This window comes from Gobio gobio (genome assembly GCF_949357685.1).
Source record: "Gobio gobio genome assembly, chromosome: 19".
Lineage (NCBI taxonomy): Eukaryota > Metazoa > Chordata > Actinopteri > Cypriniformes > Gobionidae > Gobio > Gobio gobio.
Genome location: NC_137112.1, coordinates 15028083 through 15050587, shown reverse-complemented (window position 1 = coordinate 15050587; position 22505 = coordinate 15028083). Strand labels below are relative to the sequence as shown.

Genomic DNA, 22505 nt, shown 5'->3' with positions numbered 1-22505 from the left:
GCGTGATTGTGCACTGTGAAAATGAGGACAGCCTGTGTTTGAGCAGCTTGGGAAGAACACGACTTGTGTGGTTTGATCGGTTCTCACCATGGCAAAACCGACATCTGCCTTCTTCAGGGCCGGTCCGTCATTGGTTCCATCGCCGGTTACAGCAACCACCTGCCGCTGCTCCACCAGAGTGCTGTCGATAATACCTGCCAGACAATAAGATCAGAGATTACTTCAGTCAGTCTTTCTGCACGATCTGAAACATTTGATCACACAAAGCATTGCTTAAATGTCTATTGCATTGTTCAATATCAAGCTAAATTAATACAGTTTTGTCAACAAATGACATGGAACGGAACCAAAATGGCTGTTACTCAAACTGAAAAAACAAATGGTAACATCTAAACTGCTTTTATTCAAGATGAAAATCACTGAACCAACTTATATACATCAATGTATACCAACAAATAATTTTTTTTATGGGTTAAATCAGGTAAAAATAGCACTTAAAGGTAATAATTGCAGGTTTTTACAGTGTATCGTTAACATCAAGGAGTCAAGCATAATATATAAAGTATATATATATAAAATATAATTAAGTAAAAAAATAAATTATATATATATATACCAATCAGGCATAACATTATGACCTGTGAAGTGACAGGTGAGGTGAATAACACTGATTATCTCTTCATCACGGCACCTGTTAGAGGGTGGGATATATTAGGCAGCAAGTGAACATTTTGTCCTTGGAAAAATGGGCAAGCGTAAGGATTTGAGCGAGTTTGACAAGGGTCAGAGCATCTCCAAAACTACAGCTCTTGTGGAGTGTTCCAGCAGAGCCTGCAGTGATCAGTATCTATCAAAAGTGTCAAGGAAGGAACAGTGGTGAATCGGTGGGTCATGGGCGGCCAAGGCTCATTGATGCAACTGGGGAGCGAAGGCTGGCCCATGTGGTCCGATCAAACAGACGAGCTACTGTAGCTCAAATTGCTCAAGAAGTTAATAGAAAGGTGTCAGATTACACAGTGCATCTCAGTTTGTTGCGTATGGGGCTGCATAGCCACAGACCAGTCAGGGTGCCCATGCTGACCCCTGTCCACCACCGAAAGCGCCAACACTGGGCATGTGAGCATCAGAACTGGACCACGGAGCAATGGAAGAAGGTGTCCTGGTCTGATGAATCACGTTTTCTTTTACATCACGTGGGTACGTGGCTTACCTGGGGAACACATGGCACCAGGATGCACTATGGGAAGAAGGCAAGCCGGCGGAGGCAGTGTGATGCTTTGGGTAATGTTCTGCTGGGAAACCTTGGGTGCGGCGATCCATGTGGATGTTACTTTGACATGTACCACCTACCAAAGCATTGTTGCAGACCATGTACACCCTTTCATGGAAATGGTATTCCCTGGTGGCTGTGGCTCTTTCAGCAGGATAATGTGCCGCCACAAAGCAAAAATGGTTCAGGAATGGTTTGAGGAGCACAACAACGAGTTTGAGGTGTTGACTTGGCCTCCAAATTCCCCAAATCTCAATCCAATCGAGCATCTGTGGGATATGCTGAACAAACAAGTCCGATTCATGGAGGCCCCACCTCGCAACTTACAGGACTTAAAGGATCTGCTGCTAACCTCTTGGTGCCAGATACCACAGCACATCTTCAGGGGTCTAGTGGAGTCCATGCCTCGATGGGTCAGAGTTGTTTTGGCAGCAAAAGGGGGACCAACACAATATTAGGCCATAATGATATGCCCGATTGGTGTGTGTATATACTGTATATATAGAAGCATGTAAATTACTTGTGTCTAGTGCACTTCACAAAATGTATATAAAATAATTTATTTAAAAAAATTCAACATCAGATGTTGTCAACACAAATGCTACTCATTTACTGGATTAAAATTACATTTAACACGCATAATGCACAGCCATATGTTGCCCGCATTAAAGCTATGTGATGTGAAAACATCAGGGACAATCAAGCGATTAGGCCTAGAAATTAAATACACCAGTGATGTAATTACAGCACAACATTTACTTACAGTATGTTAATTATCCTGTAACTTCAGCCGTGACGTTCAGTCTTATGTAACCATCACATCTCACAGATCTGATTCCAGACCGCTTTACTAACACACTTTGGCTGTAAATGCCAATGTTCATGAATTCAAGTAGATTATTAATCTAAAAATGTCAGTTCTTGTTCACCATTTTGTAACAATATGAGCATAATTGCATAAGCTTTATTACAAAGTGGTTAGATATTTTATGAGAGCAACATAGAAGAAATTAGAAGAAAGGCACAAAAACAGGCTCAGAATGGGAACAATAAGTCTTGTGTTTGGTGCTCAATCACTCACCTTTGACCAGTGTGTGTTTGTCTGTCGGTGAGGATCTGGCAAGCACACGCAGTTTCGGCCAGACTTTATCAATGCGCTCCTGCTCAACCTGCGAGAGAGGGAAACCGAGATCCATCATGAGAAAGTGTCTATACACCCCGTCTAATGGGATACATAAAACAGCCAGTGGTATATACCATGAAACATGACATTTCTTGTTGTAATAGCATACACATTCATCAGAGAAGTAACTGCATTTAAATATAAATAATTGTATTGTGTATTAAATCATATGGCGTCTATCATTCACGTGTGGGTTGTTTGTTGGAATGGCCACCAATCAAATGTGTTCAATAACTGTCTACATCAATAACAGCAGTGCATTACTTGCAGAGAGTACAAATGCGACTAATGTAATCACAACATAATAAAAAGGCCCCATAAATTATCAGAGTACTGGAACGCAACAGCATCAGGGCCACAGACGGTTCAATATACATTAAGCTCTCTCGACAGCATTTGTGCACCGATCACTGAAAAAATATATTTTTGCTGCTTATTCAAATTGCTTTATTAAAATGAGCTAAAGCAACACAATTCCTATATATTTTTTGTCTGGTCCCACTTTATATTAGGTGGCCTAACTACTATGTACTTACATAAAAAAAATAATGACAATGTCCTTATTGTATTCATATTGTATTGCAAAACACTTTTGCTGATATTGAGGTGGGATACGGGTCACAAAATTTTCAATTTAATATCCAAATGAATCTAATTAGTAAACTAAATTAACTTTATAAACTAAATTACTGATCTGCCCACATTGTCACTGTATGATAATTGAAATGAGCTGATGACATCACCGTTTTCTCCGGGGCGGCTGTACGGCCGAATAAAATTCTGTTGCATTATTTTCCTGTTTAACACTGTGAAGCTGCTTTGAAACAATCTGCATTGTAAAAAGCGCTATATAAATAAACTTGACTTGACAGGTGTGGTGGTATGGGTCAGTTTAAAGGTAGGGTTAGGGACAGGTGTGGTGGTATGGGTCAGTTTAAAGGTAGGGTTAGGGACAGGTGTGGTGGTATGGGTCAGTTTAAGGGTAGAGTTAGGGACAGGTGTGGTGGTAAGGGTCAGTTTAAGGGTAGGTTTAAGGGTAAAGTTAGGGACAGTGTGGTGGTATGGGTAAGTTTAAGGGTAGGGTTAGGGACAGGTGTGGTGGTATGGGTCAGTTTAAGGGTAGGGTTAGGGACAGGTGTGGTGGTATGGGTCAGTTTAAGGGTAGGTTTAAGGGTAAAGTTAGGGACAGTGTGGTGGTATGGGTAAGTTTAAGGGTAGGGTTAGGGACAGGTGTGGTGGTATGGGTCAGTTTAAGGGTAGGGTTAGGGACAGGTGTGGTGGTATGGGTCACTTTAAGGGTAGAGTTAGGGACAGGTGTGGTGGTATGGGTCAGTTTAAGGGTAGAGTTAGGGACAGGTGTGGTGGTATGGGTCAGTTTAAGGGTAGGTTAGGGACAGGTGTGGTGGTATGGGTAGGTTTAAGGGTAAAGTTAGGGACAGATGTGGTGGTATGGTAGTTTAAGGGTAGAGTTAGAGACAGGTGTGGTGGTATGGGTAAGTTTAAGGGTAGAGTTAGGGACAGGTGTGGCGGTATGGGTAGGTTTAAGGGTAAAGTTAGGGACAGGTGTGATGGTATGGGTCAGTTTAAGGGTAGGGTTAGGGACAGGTGTGGTGGTATGGGTCAGTTTAAGGGTAGGGTTAGGGACAGGTGTGGTGGTATGGGTCAGTTTAAAGGTAGGGTTAGGGACAGGAGTGGTGGTATGGGTCAGTTTAAGGGTAGAGTTAGGGACAAGTGTGGTGGTATGGGTCAGTTTAAGGGTAGAGTTAGGGACAGGTGTGGTGGTATGGGTCAGTTTAAGGGTAGGGTTAGGGACAGTGTGGTGGTATGGGTCAGTTTAAGGGTAGAGTTAGGGACAGGTGTGGTGGTATGGGTCAGTTTAAAGGTAGGGTTAGGGACAGGTGTGGTGGTATGGGTCAGTTTAAGGGTAGAGTTAGGGACAGGTGTGGTGGTATGGGTCAGTTTAAAGGTAGGGTTAGGGACAGGTGTGGTGGTATGGGTCAGTTTAAGGGTAGAGTTAGGGACAGGTGTGGTGGTATGGGTTAGTTTAAGGGTAGGGTTAGGTGTAAGGGAATTGTCAACTGTGTAATTATAAATGTAACTACAGAAATTAATTGCAGATGTAATTACATGCAGGTGTTTTTTAAAATGTAAGAAAAATGAAAAACATGTATGTATACAATAAGTGCATTGGATAGAATGAATAATTAAAATGTTAGTACATAGTTGAGGCCACCTAATATAAAGTGGGTCATTTTGTCCTAACTTAATTTGATTGTGTTCAATCCACTTAAATATATATCAAATTGAAGTTTACTTAATCTGTTTGTGTTGAGATTACATGAATGATTTGTGTTGCATTAACTGAATTGTTAGTTCCCAGCATGCTTTGCATATGGCTAAATCAAGAGAGTAATTGTTGTTATTTTATATGTAAATGTGCTATTTTATGAGATGAGAAAGAGGGAGACTTGATAGTGTTTAATATTCAATTATCTTGGAATTATTAGAACAATTTAAATTACAGTGGGTTTCCATTGTGGAGAAGAGTGGACCATTTGCTTAGGCAGTAGACTGATACAGATTGATGCCATAACTGCTTTGCTGAAGGAGCTTTTTTGCAAAAAAGTGCATGTAATGCACTTACAATGAAAGTCCAGAGTTCCTAAGGCTTTAAAAGCAGAAATGTGATGTGATTTGATTTGATTTGATCTGATTTACAAACGCATGAAAGACATCCCTTATGATAAAGAAGCTTATTCAAGTGTTCTATTAGTATACTTCTTTAAAAATAAAAATAAGAAATTATACTTCCAGTCTACTTTTTTATATACTTCTCATAAATATACTTAAAACAAAATATTATCTTTTGATTCAACTTTATTTACATAGTTTTATTAAACTTACATTGTTTGAAAATATGGATTAGAATATTGATGTAAAACAGATATGTTCCTAATTCTGCGTATCTGAATTTTTGTGTAGGCTATTCCACTGATGTACATAGGAATTTACTTAAAATCTACTTTACTCTTTAAGCTATAATAGAATGTTTTTTTAATGACTTAAGTACAGTTAAAGGTATATTTATATCAAGTATAAAAAATCTATATTTGAACATAGTAGTATACTGAAAGTGCAAAAATAATATATAAATGGTAAACTATAAGTAAAATGTTATGTTCACCTAGTATACTTGCAGTTCAAAGTGTACATTCATAAACTAAAAAATGTACTACTTGTATTAAAATAGTAAACTACTAGTATACTTATAAGTTCACTTGAAGTACAGATGCAGTACAAATGAGAAACCTAGTTATGCACTTAAAGTTTACTGTTACACTTATAGTATAAAGCGACACTTTAGTCCCAAGTGATATTGAAATACTATACTTACAAGTTTACTACTAGTACACATTGATATTAGTATACTTACATAAAGTATACTTAAAATATACTTGAACATTACTTAAGTATATTTCATAAAATGAACTTCTTTTCCGTAAGGGATGTTATCAAACAAATTTTATTAAGGTTTTGTCTATATGCAGAAGATTTTAAATCAGCATAGAAGACACTGCTTTTGTTTGATCTTTCAGTCTCTTGGGCTTTGCCGACTTTTTGTCATGGAGTGAATTTAAATTTTCCTAGTTATAATCACATATCCAGTGATGGCAGAAACGCAGTGGCGTATTAGACAGGCATGCAGGGCACACACTATGGAGGAAACTGAGCAGTGCGGTGCTTTTTAGTCGCTGAACATGGCGAGACAATACAGCAAAATTTGCTTAAAGACGGACATTAATTTCCAGGGATGCAAACTACTACTAACCTTTTCGAATTTGAATGGCATTTACGTTATTTGTCACACAATGCACAAAGAAGCATTAACGTGCCAGTTTTAAGCATATCACATAAGAGTGAATGATTGTGTGCCTGTTTCCAGGCTTTCTTCAGTAATTTCACAATCATTTGAATACGATTAATAGGGGTGTGACGAGATCTCGTGCTACGAGATCTCGCGAGAGTAAACTGTGACAAGATTTCTCGTTGAGGGGAAAAGCTGTCTCGTGTCTCGAGTGTGAGGGTGAAGTTAGGATTGAATATGCCAACGCTACGTTTACATTATGCCTCCACTCTAGTTTTGCCTTTTCAGAAGAACAATTTAATTCAGGTGGATAACAGTCGCTTCAATTCCATCAGCTCACCCAACGCGAGCTGTTCCGAGTCGTACATAGTGCGCAGCACTGCCACTGATCACGCGACGAGAAGACATTGAGCGTGTGTTACATGTTAGTGAAGCGCTTGCATTGAGCATTTGTTACGAGTGTGTGTTACATGTTAGTGAACTGGACCGTGGCGGAGGATTTGTTGCGCAGCAGAAGTGTCAGATTTATATTTTAAAATGTTCGGTCAGCTCCACCGCTCCATATTCAGTACACATGATCGTGAAATTTAAAGTGAAAAATAAATGGGGTCGCGCATTCAAACGCAATTTCAATATGTGTTACCTCTGTTTGAAAGTGGCTCCCGGAGGCATGCAAATATCTCCCAATATGAAAGCTATCTAGTTGTAACCATCTCTTAGCTCTGTATCATGCTATCATGCCAAAATGTGGTCTCTATTTGCACTTTCAATATTGAGTAGGCTACTTTGATTATGGTATTATGGTTATTGTTTGCACTTAATATCTATGATCAGTTTTTGGGAAGGAGTTCAGTTAGGAGGTCAAAAGAAGCTTAGGCCTACAGTAAGGTCTGAAGAGACAGTCATACAGGAGAGAAGCCAGTCAGTTGAGTTTTTGGGAAAACCTTTACAGTGCTTGAGTATTGTTGTCTTTTACTGCATATGATAATTCATACTCAAGTAGAACTAAAATGACATTCATTACAAGATGATGAGTTAAAACATTTCAAATGCACCTGCAAACTATTTTTCTAGTCATGAATTTCATCACTGAGGATTTCTAAAAAATACTATGTAAAAATCTTGTCTCGTCTCGTTCTCATGAACCCAATCTCGTGTCTCGTTTCGTCTCGTGAGATAAGTGTCCATTCACACCGCTATCGATTAATTAAACTCAAAATATCATTCTCAAACGTATACTAAAACATGGTAAACCTGTCAATTTTCATATTCAAGTGTTAGTAAAGTGATACAGATACATTTTATATACACACTGGCGATCAAAAGTCTTAAATAATTAAGAGATTTTTTTAATGTTTATGAAAGAAGAAGGCTGGATTTATTTGATCAAAACAGTAAAACTGTAAAATAATATTAGAATGTAAATCAGCTGTTTTTTATGTGAATATATAGTAAAGTGTAATCTATTCTTGTGATCAAAGCTGAATTTTCAGCATCATTACTCCAGTCTTCAGTGTCATGTGATCCTATAAATCCGTAAATCATTCTAATATTCTGTATTATTCATAAACATAATATTTTTTTTTAAAACTTTCCACAATTGAACACAACACGGACTTGTTTGAGAACTGCAAACTTTTTTTTTTTGCTTGACAAAATGGCACTCAAACCAATCAATTCATCTTAACTTGGGTTTTCTAAGTAAAAGAGGCATAGTATGTGAATAGGACAGATTACTAGATTAAGTAAAGTTAACTAAAAAGAGTTAGTTAGAATCACTGTTGGATTCTACAGTGTAAGAGCCTTACTTTAATAAGGGACCAGTCAAGCACATTTTCTGTGATATTTGATAGTATGCCACAAATGCTGTCCACAGAGCTTGATTGGTTATGTCCGATGTAGACGTGTAGTGTCCTGATTTGCAGTACCTCTCCCTTCTCGTTCCTGATCCTCCTGTTGAACTCTTTCCCGTCGATGCACAGGAAGTCTTCTCCGGGGTGGATGATGCCACATTTGATAGCGATAGCTCGTGCCGTGTTGATGTTGTCTCCTGTCACCATACGCACAGTGATTCCAGCGCGCTGGCATTTCCGGATGGCCTCGGGCACCTGCGGGCACAAGTGTGAGCAGCGGACATTAATTCCAGACGCATCGCTCCAGAGGAAAGGTTAGTGCGGAGGCCTCTGCAAACCACAAGCCCACTCATAGAGCAATGAGAACACCACCGCAAAGCACACAGAATTCATTCAGCTCTCCTGATTCCTCTAATGGCATTTCAGATGCGCCAGTGAAACAAGTGAGTGCTCATTAGGAGGAATTCAAAGGGCTCCTGCGTTAATGATGCAGTGCTGGAGGTGATTTCTCATGCAACAAACAAAAAAAATTATTCATCTGCAGGTTTTATTTCCTTGCTGAAAAATCTGACCAGGTTCAGCCTGACGAGCTGAAAAGTGCCAAATCCCCCCTAAAACCAGCCAACAGTTCAGACCAGCTCAGACCAGCAAACTCTTTAGGCTGTTTTAGTTAGCTTTGTGGTCATCTTGATTCAGATTTATGTTTAATCAAATGATGTGAGTTATTAAGACATTGGAATTAAACTAAACTAACTAAACTAAATTAACATGTATGTATGTATGTATGTACAGTATGTATGGATGGAAAAACAGATGATTGTTATGATGGATGGATGGATGGATGGATGGATGGATGGATGGATGGATGGATGGATGGATGGATGGATGGATGGATGGATAGATAGATAGATAGATATAATAATGACGTATAGTTGTTATACACAATGGTGGATCCGACACAGAACGATCACAGCGGTTATGGGAATAGGCCGGTCTAGACACTAAAGCGAGAGATGATATCTGTTTGACTAGACATCCAAGCATTTCTGAGAAACGTAAAGACAACCCGGTCCTGCTTAACTCATCAAGAGAAGAGGAAGAGCCTCATCAATAAAAAACGATGGCAGAGGAAGGTGACGTGGTAACATAAAAAATTTAAGACTCATGGATTTGTTTACGCATTCTTAAGTTTCGGCTGTTTATTAGGGAAAGGAATGGCTCACGTGTCCCGTCAGGTAACAGAACGCTAAGATGAAACACCAAATCTGTATCACCATCATCACTGAGTTATCAAAGGGCTTATTACACAAACCGACTCCATTTGCAAAATCCAAAGCAGGATTCACTTTGCAGTTAGAATGTTCCTTCATTCACGCTTTTATTCTGTTTTACCGCAGATAATGCTTTCTGTGAGAAGCCTTCAACAAACTGACAATTACTGAGTGTGGCTCTAGAGACGGAGAACGAGAGCAAAGAAACCGCGGGATAAAAAGAGGAGGTTAAATAATGCAGCAGTATAGACGCTTCTTCAGTCCCCACGATCTCAAAGCTCTTTCACAATATTGCATCTGATGCAACATCTCCACCGATTCCCAATATTTGAATTAGCAAAAATTATAATGAAAAATTTTTCACCAAGGGTTGGGCTTCTCCATATTTGACCCAACCATGGGTTTGAAACAACCAAGCATTTTTAGTATAACTGCAAGACATTTAGTATAACGGTTCACATGTCTATTTGCTGTGAAATATTTACTGATTTTAAAAAGGTAAATGTACAAATAACTTTGATATTTCAATATTTCAAGATAAAAACTTACTGGACTATCAAAAAATATCATCAGGCTTTTGATGAAAGTTTATTTGTTCATCTCTCAATCATCATTGTCTTGCATTGCTTTTGATCATAAAACTAAGCATTTCATCTTACTAAGACATATTATTGCCAGATATTGAGTGATGACTGATATGCATTTTGTGTAAGTAGTCAGATCTCATTGATTTACATTACAAACTACAAGAATTTCATCTTATTTTTGGCCATATAAATATCAGTATCTGCACCAGATTGCATATTTTTAGACTTCTGAATAAAACTCAGCTGTTCCTTCATATTCTCACTATATCATACTATATGAGCAATAATAACCCGATGTATCAAATATGATGCAATATGTGCCCTATCAAACACCCATCGCAATGTGACGCCAGTGTTGCGATGCAGTTCTCATTTTCACGTCCAGCTCCACGTTGTTTAAACATCAAATGCACTGGCGCATATGTTCGCTCATGGGCGTCTGGTCTGAAAACCAGGTGTGTTCAGGCACATTGTTGGCGTGTTGCTATTTTCAGGAACTGAAAACGACTGCGCCATTGACCAACACAAACCTGCTCTAAAGTCAATAGTGCAGTATTTTTGGAGTTATATAAAGGGTGTGTTAGTAATATGAGCCGCAGGTGCACAATGCGCGTACACTCTGATTATTACACACACAGGGGCGCGCAGCTGCAGCACACACATTTAAATATTAAGAATAAAAGGATTCCTCTCTGCAGAAGCGTTCAGTCCTTCCTCTCGCATGTACATAGTGAATCCGCCATGGTTCGACTTCATCTTCATCAAATAAGATGAGAATAAGAAGTTGAAGCACTAAAATATTAACTGTAAATAATGAAATAATGAAATGTCTAAAAATGAAACCAAAATTAACATGGAGTGATGGATAGATGGATTAGAAGAAGCTGAAACCAGACTAATTGTACTGTACATGCTTCATTATGTCAACAAGTAATCTACTGAGTCAATTTTGAAAAATATATGGCTTTGCACATTCCTAACAAAATCAGTAAATGATGAGGCCGAGGTCACATTACAGATGTGTTCTCATGCATATAATATTTCAAAAATATTATAATTTGATGTGACATGATCAAAGGTGAAGAACGTTCTTACCTCAGGTCTGACAGGATCCTCAATTCCAACAACACATATTGCGGTCAGGTCAGTCAAAATGTTGTTTTCGTCATCCCAGTTGGGCTCAGGGTCTCCGGGAAAGTCTCGGTAGGCCACGCAGATGGTTCGGAGTCCATCGCAGGCCATGGGTTCGATTACCTTCTTCACCATCTCATCCCTGTCCCTCGGCCTGAAAACGCGAGCTTCGCCTACCTCATTCAGAATGAGAGAACACCTGAACCGAACACAGCAAAGTCATGCGTTCACATGAAGCAAGGTCGTATCATTCTTATTCCTTTCATTACAGCCATTTTTGAGGACATTTCCTCATTATGTAATTCCGCAAAGAGCACATCTAAATGATTCCAGACACATGAAGCTCTAGTAATTCAACAAAATGTCCCTGACATTGACATGCTTTTATGAAAATGTGTAGATAGACATCAGATGAAAGGCGCTCACTTTTTAAGGATGATTTCAGACGCTCCTTTGCTGTACATTCTGAAGTTGCCATCTGGAAGCTTGATGACGGTGCTCATTGACTTCCTCACAGAGTTGAACGTGTACACCTTGTAGAGTTTCTCCTCCGGGATCTGGTTCCGAACGGTCTGGTAGTCTCGTTTCAGGTCAAGGACCAGTCCCAGCAGGCCACACTCGGTTTTGTTGCCCACTTGTTTGGGAAGACCTCCTTCCTTATCTGCAGGCTGGAACGGTATAAAGCCAGAGAGGAATCATGCATAGTTATCAAGTTTGCTGAGGTAGTTTATGAAGTTTCTTTGCAATTCATCACAGCCGTATCAACAGCTTGGATGCTTAACAGAAGGAGAACAGGTGATTTTTTTTTACAGAGATTTGCCCAGCAGCTCTGAAATTCATTTTCCCCAGTCACTCTGGTTTGTTTTTGATATAAATCTCAAACACCAAGTATTAAACTTCAACAGAAACTGCTTTACATACAGAGTGCATTTAAACCTGATTTGTTGAATTCATTTTTAGGTGTGCATGAACTTTACACAATCTCTCATTGACATTGTATGGAAACTGTAATACAATATATAGTCATATGTGTGACATACTTAATATAATATTGTTATATTAAGTATTGGGACACCCCTCCAAATCATTGAACTCAGGTCTTCCAATCACTTCCATGGCCACAGGTGTATAAAATCAAGCATTAGGCATGCAGACACTTCTACAAACATTTGTGAAAGAATGGGTCGCTCTCAGGAGCTCAGTGAATTCAAGCGTGGTACTGTGATAGGTTGCCAACTGTGTAATAAGTCCATTAGTGAAATTTCCTCACTACTAAATTATTCCACAGTCAACTGTTAGTGGTATTATAACAAAGTGGAAGCAATTGGGAACCACAGAAACTCCACGTAAAATCACAGATCGGGGTCAGCGCATGCTGAGGCGCACAGTGCGCAGAAGTCACCAACTTTCTGCAGAGTAAATAGCCACAGACCTCCAAACTTTGTGTGGCCTTCAGCTCAAGAACAGTGCGTAGAGAGCTTCGTGGAATGGGTTTCCATGGCCGAGCAGCTCATCCAAGCCTTACATCACCAAGTGCAATACAAAGCGTGGGATGCAGGAGTGTAAAGCGCGCCGCCACTGGACTCTAGAACAGTGGAGATGTGTTCTCTGGAGTGACCAATCACACTTATCTGTCTGGCAATCAGATGGACGAGTCTGGGTTTGGCCAGAGAACCGTACTTCCCTGACTGCATTGTGCCAAGTGTAAAGTTTGGTGGAAAATGGGTAATGGTGTGGGGTTGTTTTTCAGGGGTTAGTTCCAGTGAAAGGAACTCTTAATACTTCAGCATGCCAAGACATTTTGGACAATTTCATGCTCCCAAATTTGTGGGAACAGTTTAGGGATGCCCCCCCCCCCCCTTTTCCAACATGACTGCACACCAGTGCACAAAGCAAGGTCCATAAAGACATGGAGGAGTGAGTTTGGCCTGCACAGAGTCCTGACCTCAACCAGATAGAACACCTTTGGGATGAATTAGAGCGGAGACTGTGAGCCGATATCAGAGCCTGACCTCAAAAATGTACTTCTAGAAGAATGGTCAAAAATTCCCATATACACACTCCTAAACCTTGTGGAAAGCCTTCCCAGAGAGGTTTGAAGCTGTTATAGCTGTAAAGGGTGGGCCAACTCCATATTAAACCCTACGGATTAAGAATGGGATGGCATTAAAGTTCATGTGCATGTAAAGGCAGGTGTCCCAACTTTTGGCAATATGGAGTATATTCATACTGAAAACAGCTTCATTTTTTCATGCATTAACATGCAGAATTGTGTTTTTTTTTTCTTCCTATATTTATAACCTCCTTTACACAGCAAAGAAGCATTGTGTCCAAAGTTACCTACAGTACACTTATTACAAGGACATCCTCCCTGAAGTGACTGGAAGTTAAAGGGCCTTTGCACTGACAAAGATTAAATAACTGGATATCGGCAAGTGACTTTACTGTCCTTCAATCCATTGTGATCCAAACTGTCTTTCAAAGGAAATGTGTCTTCTTTAAACATATTAAAAATAAAACTGATACAATTATATGAATGCCTGAAAAAGCTTCAAAAACAAATAAACATAATAATTTCAGATGACAAAACCTATTCAAATCTCATTATCTGCCGTTTGATCAAACATGTCTGAATTATTTCTGCAAACAATATCCTGCTTGAATTACTTCAGTTAATTTAATTGTATTAGCTGTTTGTTTATTTATTTATGAGAAGAAATGCTGAAATGCCAATAGAGACCTTGATTATGAATTAACAGATTTACTTTTCCAGTATTTCTCATATCTAGGCATGGATCACTGCACGCTCTTAAAACAAAAACGTTCGGTCGGGTTCTATATAGAACTCTAGGGTTCTGGACTCTTTATGCCACAAAATGTTCTATATAAGGAGAAATGTCTTAAATGATTACTGAGAAATTCAGCAATTTCAACAAAGAAGAAAAGTTTTGATTTAGGTATTACAACTTTCTGGCATAAGACAGATGAATGCGTTTTTACGTGACTGGCTTGTCAAAACTGGACTGTTTCATTCCCAAGGTAAACAGTGGGAAATGTTTGTTAAGATAGAGATTAAGATAAATTATGTTTTTGCCACAAGTACTTTACTAACTTTACTAAGTGTAAATCAGGGGGGAAATTACATTAAGAATGTAAGCTATGACCCCTTTAAGTATCTCATATTTGCTCACCTGGGTCATTCAAAACTGCTCATGCGTTTGATATGGATTTCATAGCACCCTTCAGAGAGGCGCTGGCACGCAATGCTCTCCTGAACAGCTGTCTTCTCCCTGGTCAGCACGCACTCCTACGAACCACGGCATATGGCAAAACATGCACTGGCAGCACTACTTCCTCTTTACGGTCCTATTCGGCTCCTGTGCTCCACACGGGCCCTCGCTCTATTCTCCTTCTCACTGCAGGGGCCGCAGAGGCCCTCTGGTGTCCCCTAGAAGGTCATTTTCATAGCACCTCTTTGATTTCACAGCGTTACCTGCACTGACAGTGGCAGCCCCTGCCCCAGGCCGTGAGGGGGATGCTTTGCCAAAGCTGATTGGCTTGAATGAATGAGTGGCAGGCCGAGGCTTCGCAGAGAGACTTTGGCAGAGTCCCTGAGCCACATGGAGAGGCTGCAGCCGGGCAAACGACTTTGCCCAAAATGAGTCACAACTTATCAAACACGAGACAGCAAGATATTTCACCTTGTCATGGGCGCGATATAAAAATAGCGTTTAGTTTTACAAAGAAGCTGGTAAAGGGCGGTATTTTTTTTCCATCATATGACTAGTAGCAGACATTTTGTCTAAGAATAACCCTTCTTAGGGTATCAGATTGGAAATATCATGATAATATAAACCAGGGATGGGCAACTCTGAAAAATACACCTGAAACACACCTGAAAAATCTATCCTAAAGTTGTGTCCGAAAGCTGAAAAATGCTTCCCTTGGCAGACAGCATACAGAGGTAGGAAAGCAACAAGGCATTCAGATTCAATGATCATGTCACATGCTTTCTACTGAGATACCGTCATCTGATCAATGTTAGAAGCAGCATAGATGTTTCCTTCGCCGCCTATGATAACCCACCATCCTGTGCACTCCATACTATGACAGCTGAGCTGTCATTAAATGTCATTAGCTGAACAATAAATATGTTGGCGTATATGTGACGCCATGTGAAATATGTTGGCGTCTATGTGTAAATTACCTTTTTGACCGACTTATTCCATTTTGGAGAACTTCGTAATGTAGTAAATAAATATTAGCAAATTATCACCAAAGCTCTGTATTTTGTAGATAATCATGAAACCATTAAAGGCCCACTGAAGTGCCTTGGAACGCGCAGCATTATTCAATGTGTTGACGTAATTTCCCCTAAAACGGCTCCAGCTGTTAGCAGCTCCTCCCCTTTTTTGAAACAGCCAATAGCGTTTGGTTATTACCACAGTTTGACTGGCCTTTCTGTTTTTTTAAAGCCAGTTTCCTCCGAATCTAACCGTTTATCATCATAATCTCTTCCATATCTCTTTGAAATACAACATTCTGTGCAGCATTCAAATGGGTCCGATATGTTTTGTTGTCTGCGCCGACTCGTGCATATGATCTGTGCTGCGTTCTAGTGTCTGTAGTCAACGGCTCTGCTCTAGACTATGTGTGTGCGCTGCTGCGGTGCGCGTGAAACTATCGTGAACCCAGACTTCATTCGCCTCAACTGAAAGCATATTTACACTGTCTGAATCGTTTCCTATCGCATATATAGTGCGCTATGTGCCGTTCACCATGTAGAAAATATGCGTGAACAACAAATACAAATTTTGTCATTGTTTTGGAACACACCAGCTTATTCATAACCTTAAGGCTAAGATAATCATACTAAAAGCTAAAAAAACTTTATTTTGATTTCAGTGGGCCTTTAAGCTGCCTCAGAAGCCTGGTTGAAATCCATTTAGGGAGGAACATTAATGCGCAAACAATGTAAAGTCATTGCCTGATAGGGCAAGAAATTTGCGACTCATTTTGCCAGCACAGGTCACATACTATATTTATATGCAGCAGTTGTCCACTTACTTCGGTTTTGTCATTATGTTTATTTTGTCATTAAAGTTGCGTTGATAGTTCTCACCTCCTTCTTTCCTGAACATTGTTACAATGTTGATCCAGGAACATGTCTTACCACAGTACTGAATGATGACCATTTTCATGTGTACCTTTTTATAGCAGGTATCAGGCATTTGAATGTTATTCATAGAGTCGTTCATCTTCTAGATGACAGAAACCTAGATGAGTATCTGTGTGGAGTCACTGAATGAACATTCACCACTTGGTTAAAGGTAATGGACCTGTTCCCAGATTCCCAGGCAGAAGCCAATTAAAATAAAAGCATAAATAAAACACATGCAACAACATGCAAACCCCTAACTGATACTTTGTGTTCAAAACACACCTTTGAAAAGGATGCAAGAAGGGCCAACTGCATCTGACTTTGGTGTAACTAAGAATCCAGAGTTTACAAAACACGTCACAGCCGGTGACCTACAGAACAGTGCTGAAACACACACACCGCCACATACGGAGATGTAACCTCCAATCAAGAATTGATGGGAGCCCGGGAACATGACATCAGTGTCAGACCTGACCTCTCCAATCAGAGGGCCAGAAGGTCTGACGGAACAGGTGGTTGAAGCAACCTGAGATCAGTGCGACAGGAAGTCTCCGCAGAGCTCAGACTACCGGCTGAAGTATCAGTGTACATGCCAGCAGCATCAGCTGTACCATGTGTCCTACTCCGATTTCAGGATTCCACTAACTCTTTCGTGGCTGCATACCGACCGGTCATACCGGTGAGACATAAATAATGAATGGCAAATCTGTATCAAGTACAGGTAAAAGTTTCATTTAACAGTGCACAGCTGCTTCAAATTAGATGGGCAGCCGTTGTGTCTGAGAGCATGAAATTCCCTTAACCCTCTGGTTGTGTTCCAGCCAAGGATTTTCTTTTCCCCAAAAATGCAGGTTAATGTTATCGCATTGGACTAAAACATACTGACTTTACTCACACAGGGCATAACAACTTTTTTTCAACAGGGGGTTCCCCATCTTGTTTTCTGTTCCTGGTCCAAAAAATATCTGGCCAACAAAAACTGCTTATAAATCACTCATTATGCTATGTTGTTTTCTTTCAATAAGCACAGGTTTTGTATTTCTTTTTGGAACTGATTGATCATAGTTTAAAAATGGGAGGTTGTCCTAAGGAGCTGTTGCTGTTCCCTGTCTTGGCTTTTCATGGATCTCATGAAAAGGATGGGGAACTTAGAACAGAGCCATGCCGGCAAATATAACTTTTTATAAAATATGGCAATAAAAAGTTGACTAAAAGTTTGTCTATGGTATTTTTGACTTCAGTGGACCTGAATCAAGGCCGTAACCATGTTTTGAACATTGGGGATCTAATTCGAAATGGGAAATAATTATTTTGGGACTATTTGCATAATATTTGCATGAATTTGCGTCACATTTGTGTGCAGTTTGATTTGTGATTTCACCGGAAAGAATAGAGTCTCCACAATGGCATTAAGCGATAGATTGACACACTCGTCTGTGTGAAGACTGTGCACGAGGCAAAAGAGAACATAAACTCAGTCTGCTTTGATTTGATTGGCCATCTCAATCATTTTGACATTGACGAGCGCTTTTAGACCACTGAGGCGGACCAGACTACATTTTTTTGTCATCCTAACATACAGAGTGCTGTGTAATGAAGTGCAGTAGAGCAGTGCAAGAATTTCATATATTGGGGGGCAATTTGGCCATTTCTAATTATTTGGGGGGACCCTCAGTGTCTATGGTGGTTACGGCCCTGACCCGACTGAACCTGTGCTTATTGAAAGAAAACAAGTTGACAAAAATAATCCAATATTTGATGATAATATAGCATAACGAGAGATTTACCAGCTGGTCATTTTTGATTGGGAACACCAAATTAGGTAAATAATTTTCAACACAGCACAAGGGTTAAACATAAATCTAGAAGGACTGCTCTACTGAAAAACCCAGCCTGAGCTGGTCTATCTGGTGGACCAGCACAATCATGCTGTTCTCAAGCAAAACTGAGCGGGTTTAGCTGGTCCACCAGCATCCCCATGCTGGTCCCAGCATGCAAAACATACCTTATGCTGGTGACCAGAAATGCTGGATTTTTTTGGGAAGGGGACTTTGGAAAGTTTGCTGAAGCAGCTCTTGAGTCTTGGGTGAGGAGGAGGTCATGCATTAATTACATAATGTAGCAGTAAAGCAGGGTAGCTTGGTGGATCTCTCCAGGGATAAAGAGTTCTGCTCATTTCAGTCGATGTTAAAACAAGATGTCTGGAATGATATGCTTATCCAAGTCTTGCTTTGTATGGTTATGAAAGCTCTCAGTACTGGTCTCCAGGGACGGGTTCTGTACGTTGTGCTAGTCTGCTGAGAGGGGGCGTTCACAAGGCCTGTTTTCAGCTCCTAGGCATCTTAAAGCAAGATACAGAACAGATCTGATTCCAGCTCTCAGAACCAAGACAAACTCGCATGATGTGACTATTGTTGATTCTTTTTTTCATAACTCATTGTCTCAACTGTTTCCTTGCAGACTGTTCTTTTTTGGAAACCAACCCAATCTGGTGTTCCAAAATACACAGCGTTCTTGATTGTCAAAGAACACACAGCACATATGAAAACGTACACATGAAAAGGCCTAATGCAAACACATTCCTAATTCTAATAACCTAGGAAGTCATCTGTGTGTTACTGTTTTCTGTTTATTTGAAGCAAACTTTCTCTCTTGAACTATTATAAAACTGAGCATATTCCTCATTTTGAATACATACTCTTAAAAATAAAGGTTCCAAAAAGGGGGTTTTAGCCATGGAAGAACTATTTTTGGTTCCCCAAAGAACCTTTCAGCGATTAGTTATTTAAAAAAAATGTTTTATTGTGAGAAACATTAGAAAAATCTGAACCAATCTTGAACATGTTGTGCAATGGAAAGGTTCCTTGGATGTTAAAGGTTCTTCCTTGGAACAAAAGTAGCCAATAAAGAAACTTTAAAGAAATTCTGTTGTTGCAAAGCAGTTGTAGCTGAAATAACACTGGCTAAATAGCTAAAGGGGTTTTTATTTCTTACCAGTATTTTAGTGGTATAGGCGCTGTTGAGGGATATAGCGTTGACCAGTGTTTCCATAGTTTTGGCTGGGATGGAGCTGGGCTCTGGTATCTCCTTGTAATGGACATCCGCCACAAAGCATTGCACTGCTGTCATGCGGTTGGTGGTCAGTGTCCCAGTCTTGTCTGAACAGATAGCTGTGGCGTTGCCCATGGTCTCGCAAGCGTCCAGATGGCGTACCAAATTGTTATCCTTCATCATTTTCTATCAGCACAGACAAAAAAAAGCATTAGTCATATTTGTGAAACCACAAGACTGATACAGATGACTAGCTAATAACATGTCGTGGTAGAGTACATTCTGGATATGTCTAAAAACTGTGATACACATATATGTAGCTGTCTACATAAATAACCTTCTAGTTGAAATGGGACATAAAAAGTAGGGCTGGGTAAAAAATATTGATTTCTAGATTTTATACGATTCTCATTTTTATGAACCAATATCGATTCTTAAATCTCAAGAATCGATTAGTCATCCTGTTTTCAGTTGATGAATGAATGGGACATTGTAGCACGCAGTTCAAGATAAGCGGCACGGAGCGCACATGAACTGATTCTTTCTTCCGCCTTAATACCAGTTACAGCGCGAAATAAACCTCAATGAGCATCTGAAAGTGTGTTAAAAAATAGAGTACATCTTACCGAAATCCGTATCATGTCACATGGAATCGCTCAATCAGCTTGTAAACAATGTCATGTAACGTCACATTTACCTCCGAAAAACCATATCCAGTGTCCATAAACTCGTTAGTGAGCTAGAAAGAGAGGAGCATTTTTCCTAAACTCTAGAGAGGAGCAAATATATGCACCATATTACATATTCATAATATTTGTTGTGTTTTTCGATATTTAATGCTTGCTTGAATAAATCTGGCAAGTTTTTATGACAGCCACCATTTAAATGTTATTTATATTTAAAAAAAACGAATTGGAGTAGAAATATGATTATGTAATTGTAAAGTTAATATTATAACTTTATTATTATTTAAAAAAAACATTATTGAGTGTAATTTAAGTTTTTGTATAGAAATCAGTCTTTGACATTATAGTAGGCTTATGTACTACCAACTGACTCCCATAGTTGTATTGTTTTCCTTGAGAAAATTTGCCATGTATTGTACCTTATATAGCCCTATCACCTAAAGACTACAGCCCCATTTACTCCATGTGCAAATGCATTGATGAAGTTAACAGGTGGATGTGCCAAACATGTCTTCAGTTAAACAAAGAAAAAACTGAAGCCATTGCATTTGGAAACAAAGATCAAATTCTCAAGGTGAATACTTGACGCTAGGGGTCAAACAAATAAAAATCAAGTCAGGAATCTTGGTGTGATTCTGGACTCTGACCTTAGTTTCAGTAGTCATGTAAAAGCAATAACTAATTCATCTTAGTATCATCTCAAAAATATATCAATAATTAGATGCTTTGTTTCCAGATAAGACTTCGAGAGACTCATTCATGCTTTCATCATCAGCAGGGTGGACTATTGTAATGGCCAAGTATTTACCAAATATTTATTTATATTTAATATTTAGATTTAAATCAAGAAACAAAGAAATAGTAAGGCTGAAGGAGGGATTTTGGTGTTGTTATTATGGGGTGATTGTCAATGTATATAAACGGTAGTAGTGATGATCATAATTGTTCTTATTATTTATATTGATATTATAAATGGTGATATAATTATAACAGAGAGGAATATGATTAGATAGATAGTAAATCATAGAGAGTAAATAATAATAATTATATTATATGATATACATGACCACTATATTGTAATTTACAACAAAATTGCACTATTAATTTAGTCTAAGCACTGGTAATGATGTATTGTTATTGTGATTCAGTGGAGATTGTTATTACTATTATTGTCATTACTGTTATTGATGTTATCATTGTTATTATACAACTGTGATTTAACAATATAATACGATATGGTTATATTTTATATATTACATAATTATTACCGGGAAATATGTGAATCTTTTTACTCTTTTAATTATTTTATACGTGTATCATGTTTTTATTTCTTTTAATTCTTATTTTAACTGTTTTAAATATCCTTTTTTTTGTTTTCTGTTTTGTTAAGGCTGTCTGGGTGGAAGAGGTTGAGAGATGGAAGAGCGATCTTGTTAGCCCTGGAGTTAGGCCAGGAAGTTTTGTCAGCAAGGGTACTGTATAAACACAGAGTTACCTGACAAATATTTTTAAAACGAAATCCCTCCGGTGCGAGGACGATCCGTTTAGATCTGCTCTGACGGATAGATATGTATAGCCCTGGTGGTTCCAAGAAGGTCTGCAAGGGTACTTTTTAAACGCACAGTTACCTGACAAATATAAATAGGTATTAACCTATTATATTAAAGGTTAAAATTATATTAAAGTTAACTAAAACCTTAAAGAACTTTTTTTAGTTGATATGCAAGACTGGGGCTTTATTAGTGGTGTCGTGATTCGAGTAAATGTTTTGACATTTGGGTATGAAGTGTTTTAATTCTAAAATATATGGTGTAAAAACCAAGGTTTAACGTCTTAAGGTTGAACGGTGGCTACTGCAGTTGAATTTTCCTATTGGACGTTGTTGGTCATGGTATGTTGGCTCTTCCAACGGCTCACTACCCACGCCTCTGGCACGAGTTCAACACGCCCTAAGAAATGTTTTCCCGTATTGATCACATGAGAACGGCTTCACTCCAGCTGTCAATCAATCCGTCACTGCGGGTCTCAGGTGCATGCCCCCCGCTCAGCCCTGCACTCGGTTCGTCCCCTCTGTCTCCGCTGGGCTCTGCCCACTTTTCCAGCATTTTTCAAATATTGCAAGTGGGTGGAGTTAGGCTCTGATCAGGGGTTGAATTTCCTTTAAGCCTTTAAGTTCGGTACCGGTACCCAACGGTACCTTTTTTCGGTAGTTTTGGGATGTTTACATAAATAACTGTAAAGAACCTGTAAGTCATTTATAGAAGTGTTATTGACATTATGCCAGAGCTGCCCTGGTCGCTGTCTGCCATTTTCTGTGATGTTTGATTACTGTAATATTTACTAGTAAATAGTAGGCTACTAGGTACTTAATTTAATTCATAAAAACAACCATATTATTATTTTTTCTTTTTAATTTCATTTCTATGAAAAGATTTCCCAAAAATGAT

The 22505-nt window shown here is 39.1% G+C and overlaps 1 protein-coding gene across 1 annotated transcript in view; it reads right to left on the bottom strand.

The window, feature by feature from the left end:
* Positions 1-22505, bottom strand: part of atp2b2 (ATPase plasma membrane Ca2+ transporting 2) — a gene marked incomplete at its 3' end in the record, with an annotated part of 161981 nt that overhangs the window by 22225 nt on the left and 117251 nt on the right. The window contains exons 12-17 of the mRNA XM_079844967.1: positions 19316-19558; positions 11587-11828; positions 11125-11359; positions 8247-8426; positions 2352-2439; positions 88-194 (exon numbers count right to left, since the gene is read on the bottom strand). Coding sequence (XP_079701093.1) covers positions 88-194; positions 2352-2439; positions 8247-8426; positions 11125-11359; positions 11587-11828; positions 19316-19558 — 1095 coding nt within the window. The remainder of the gene's footprint in view (positions 1-87; positions 195-2351; positions 2440-8246; positions 8427-11124; positions 11360-11586; positions 11829-19315; positions 19559-22505) is intronic.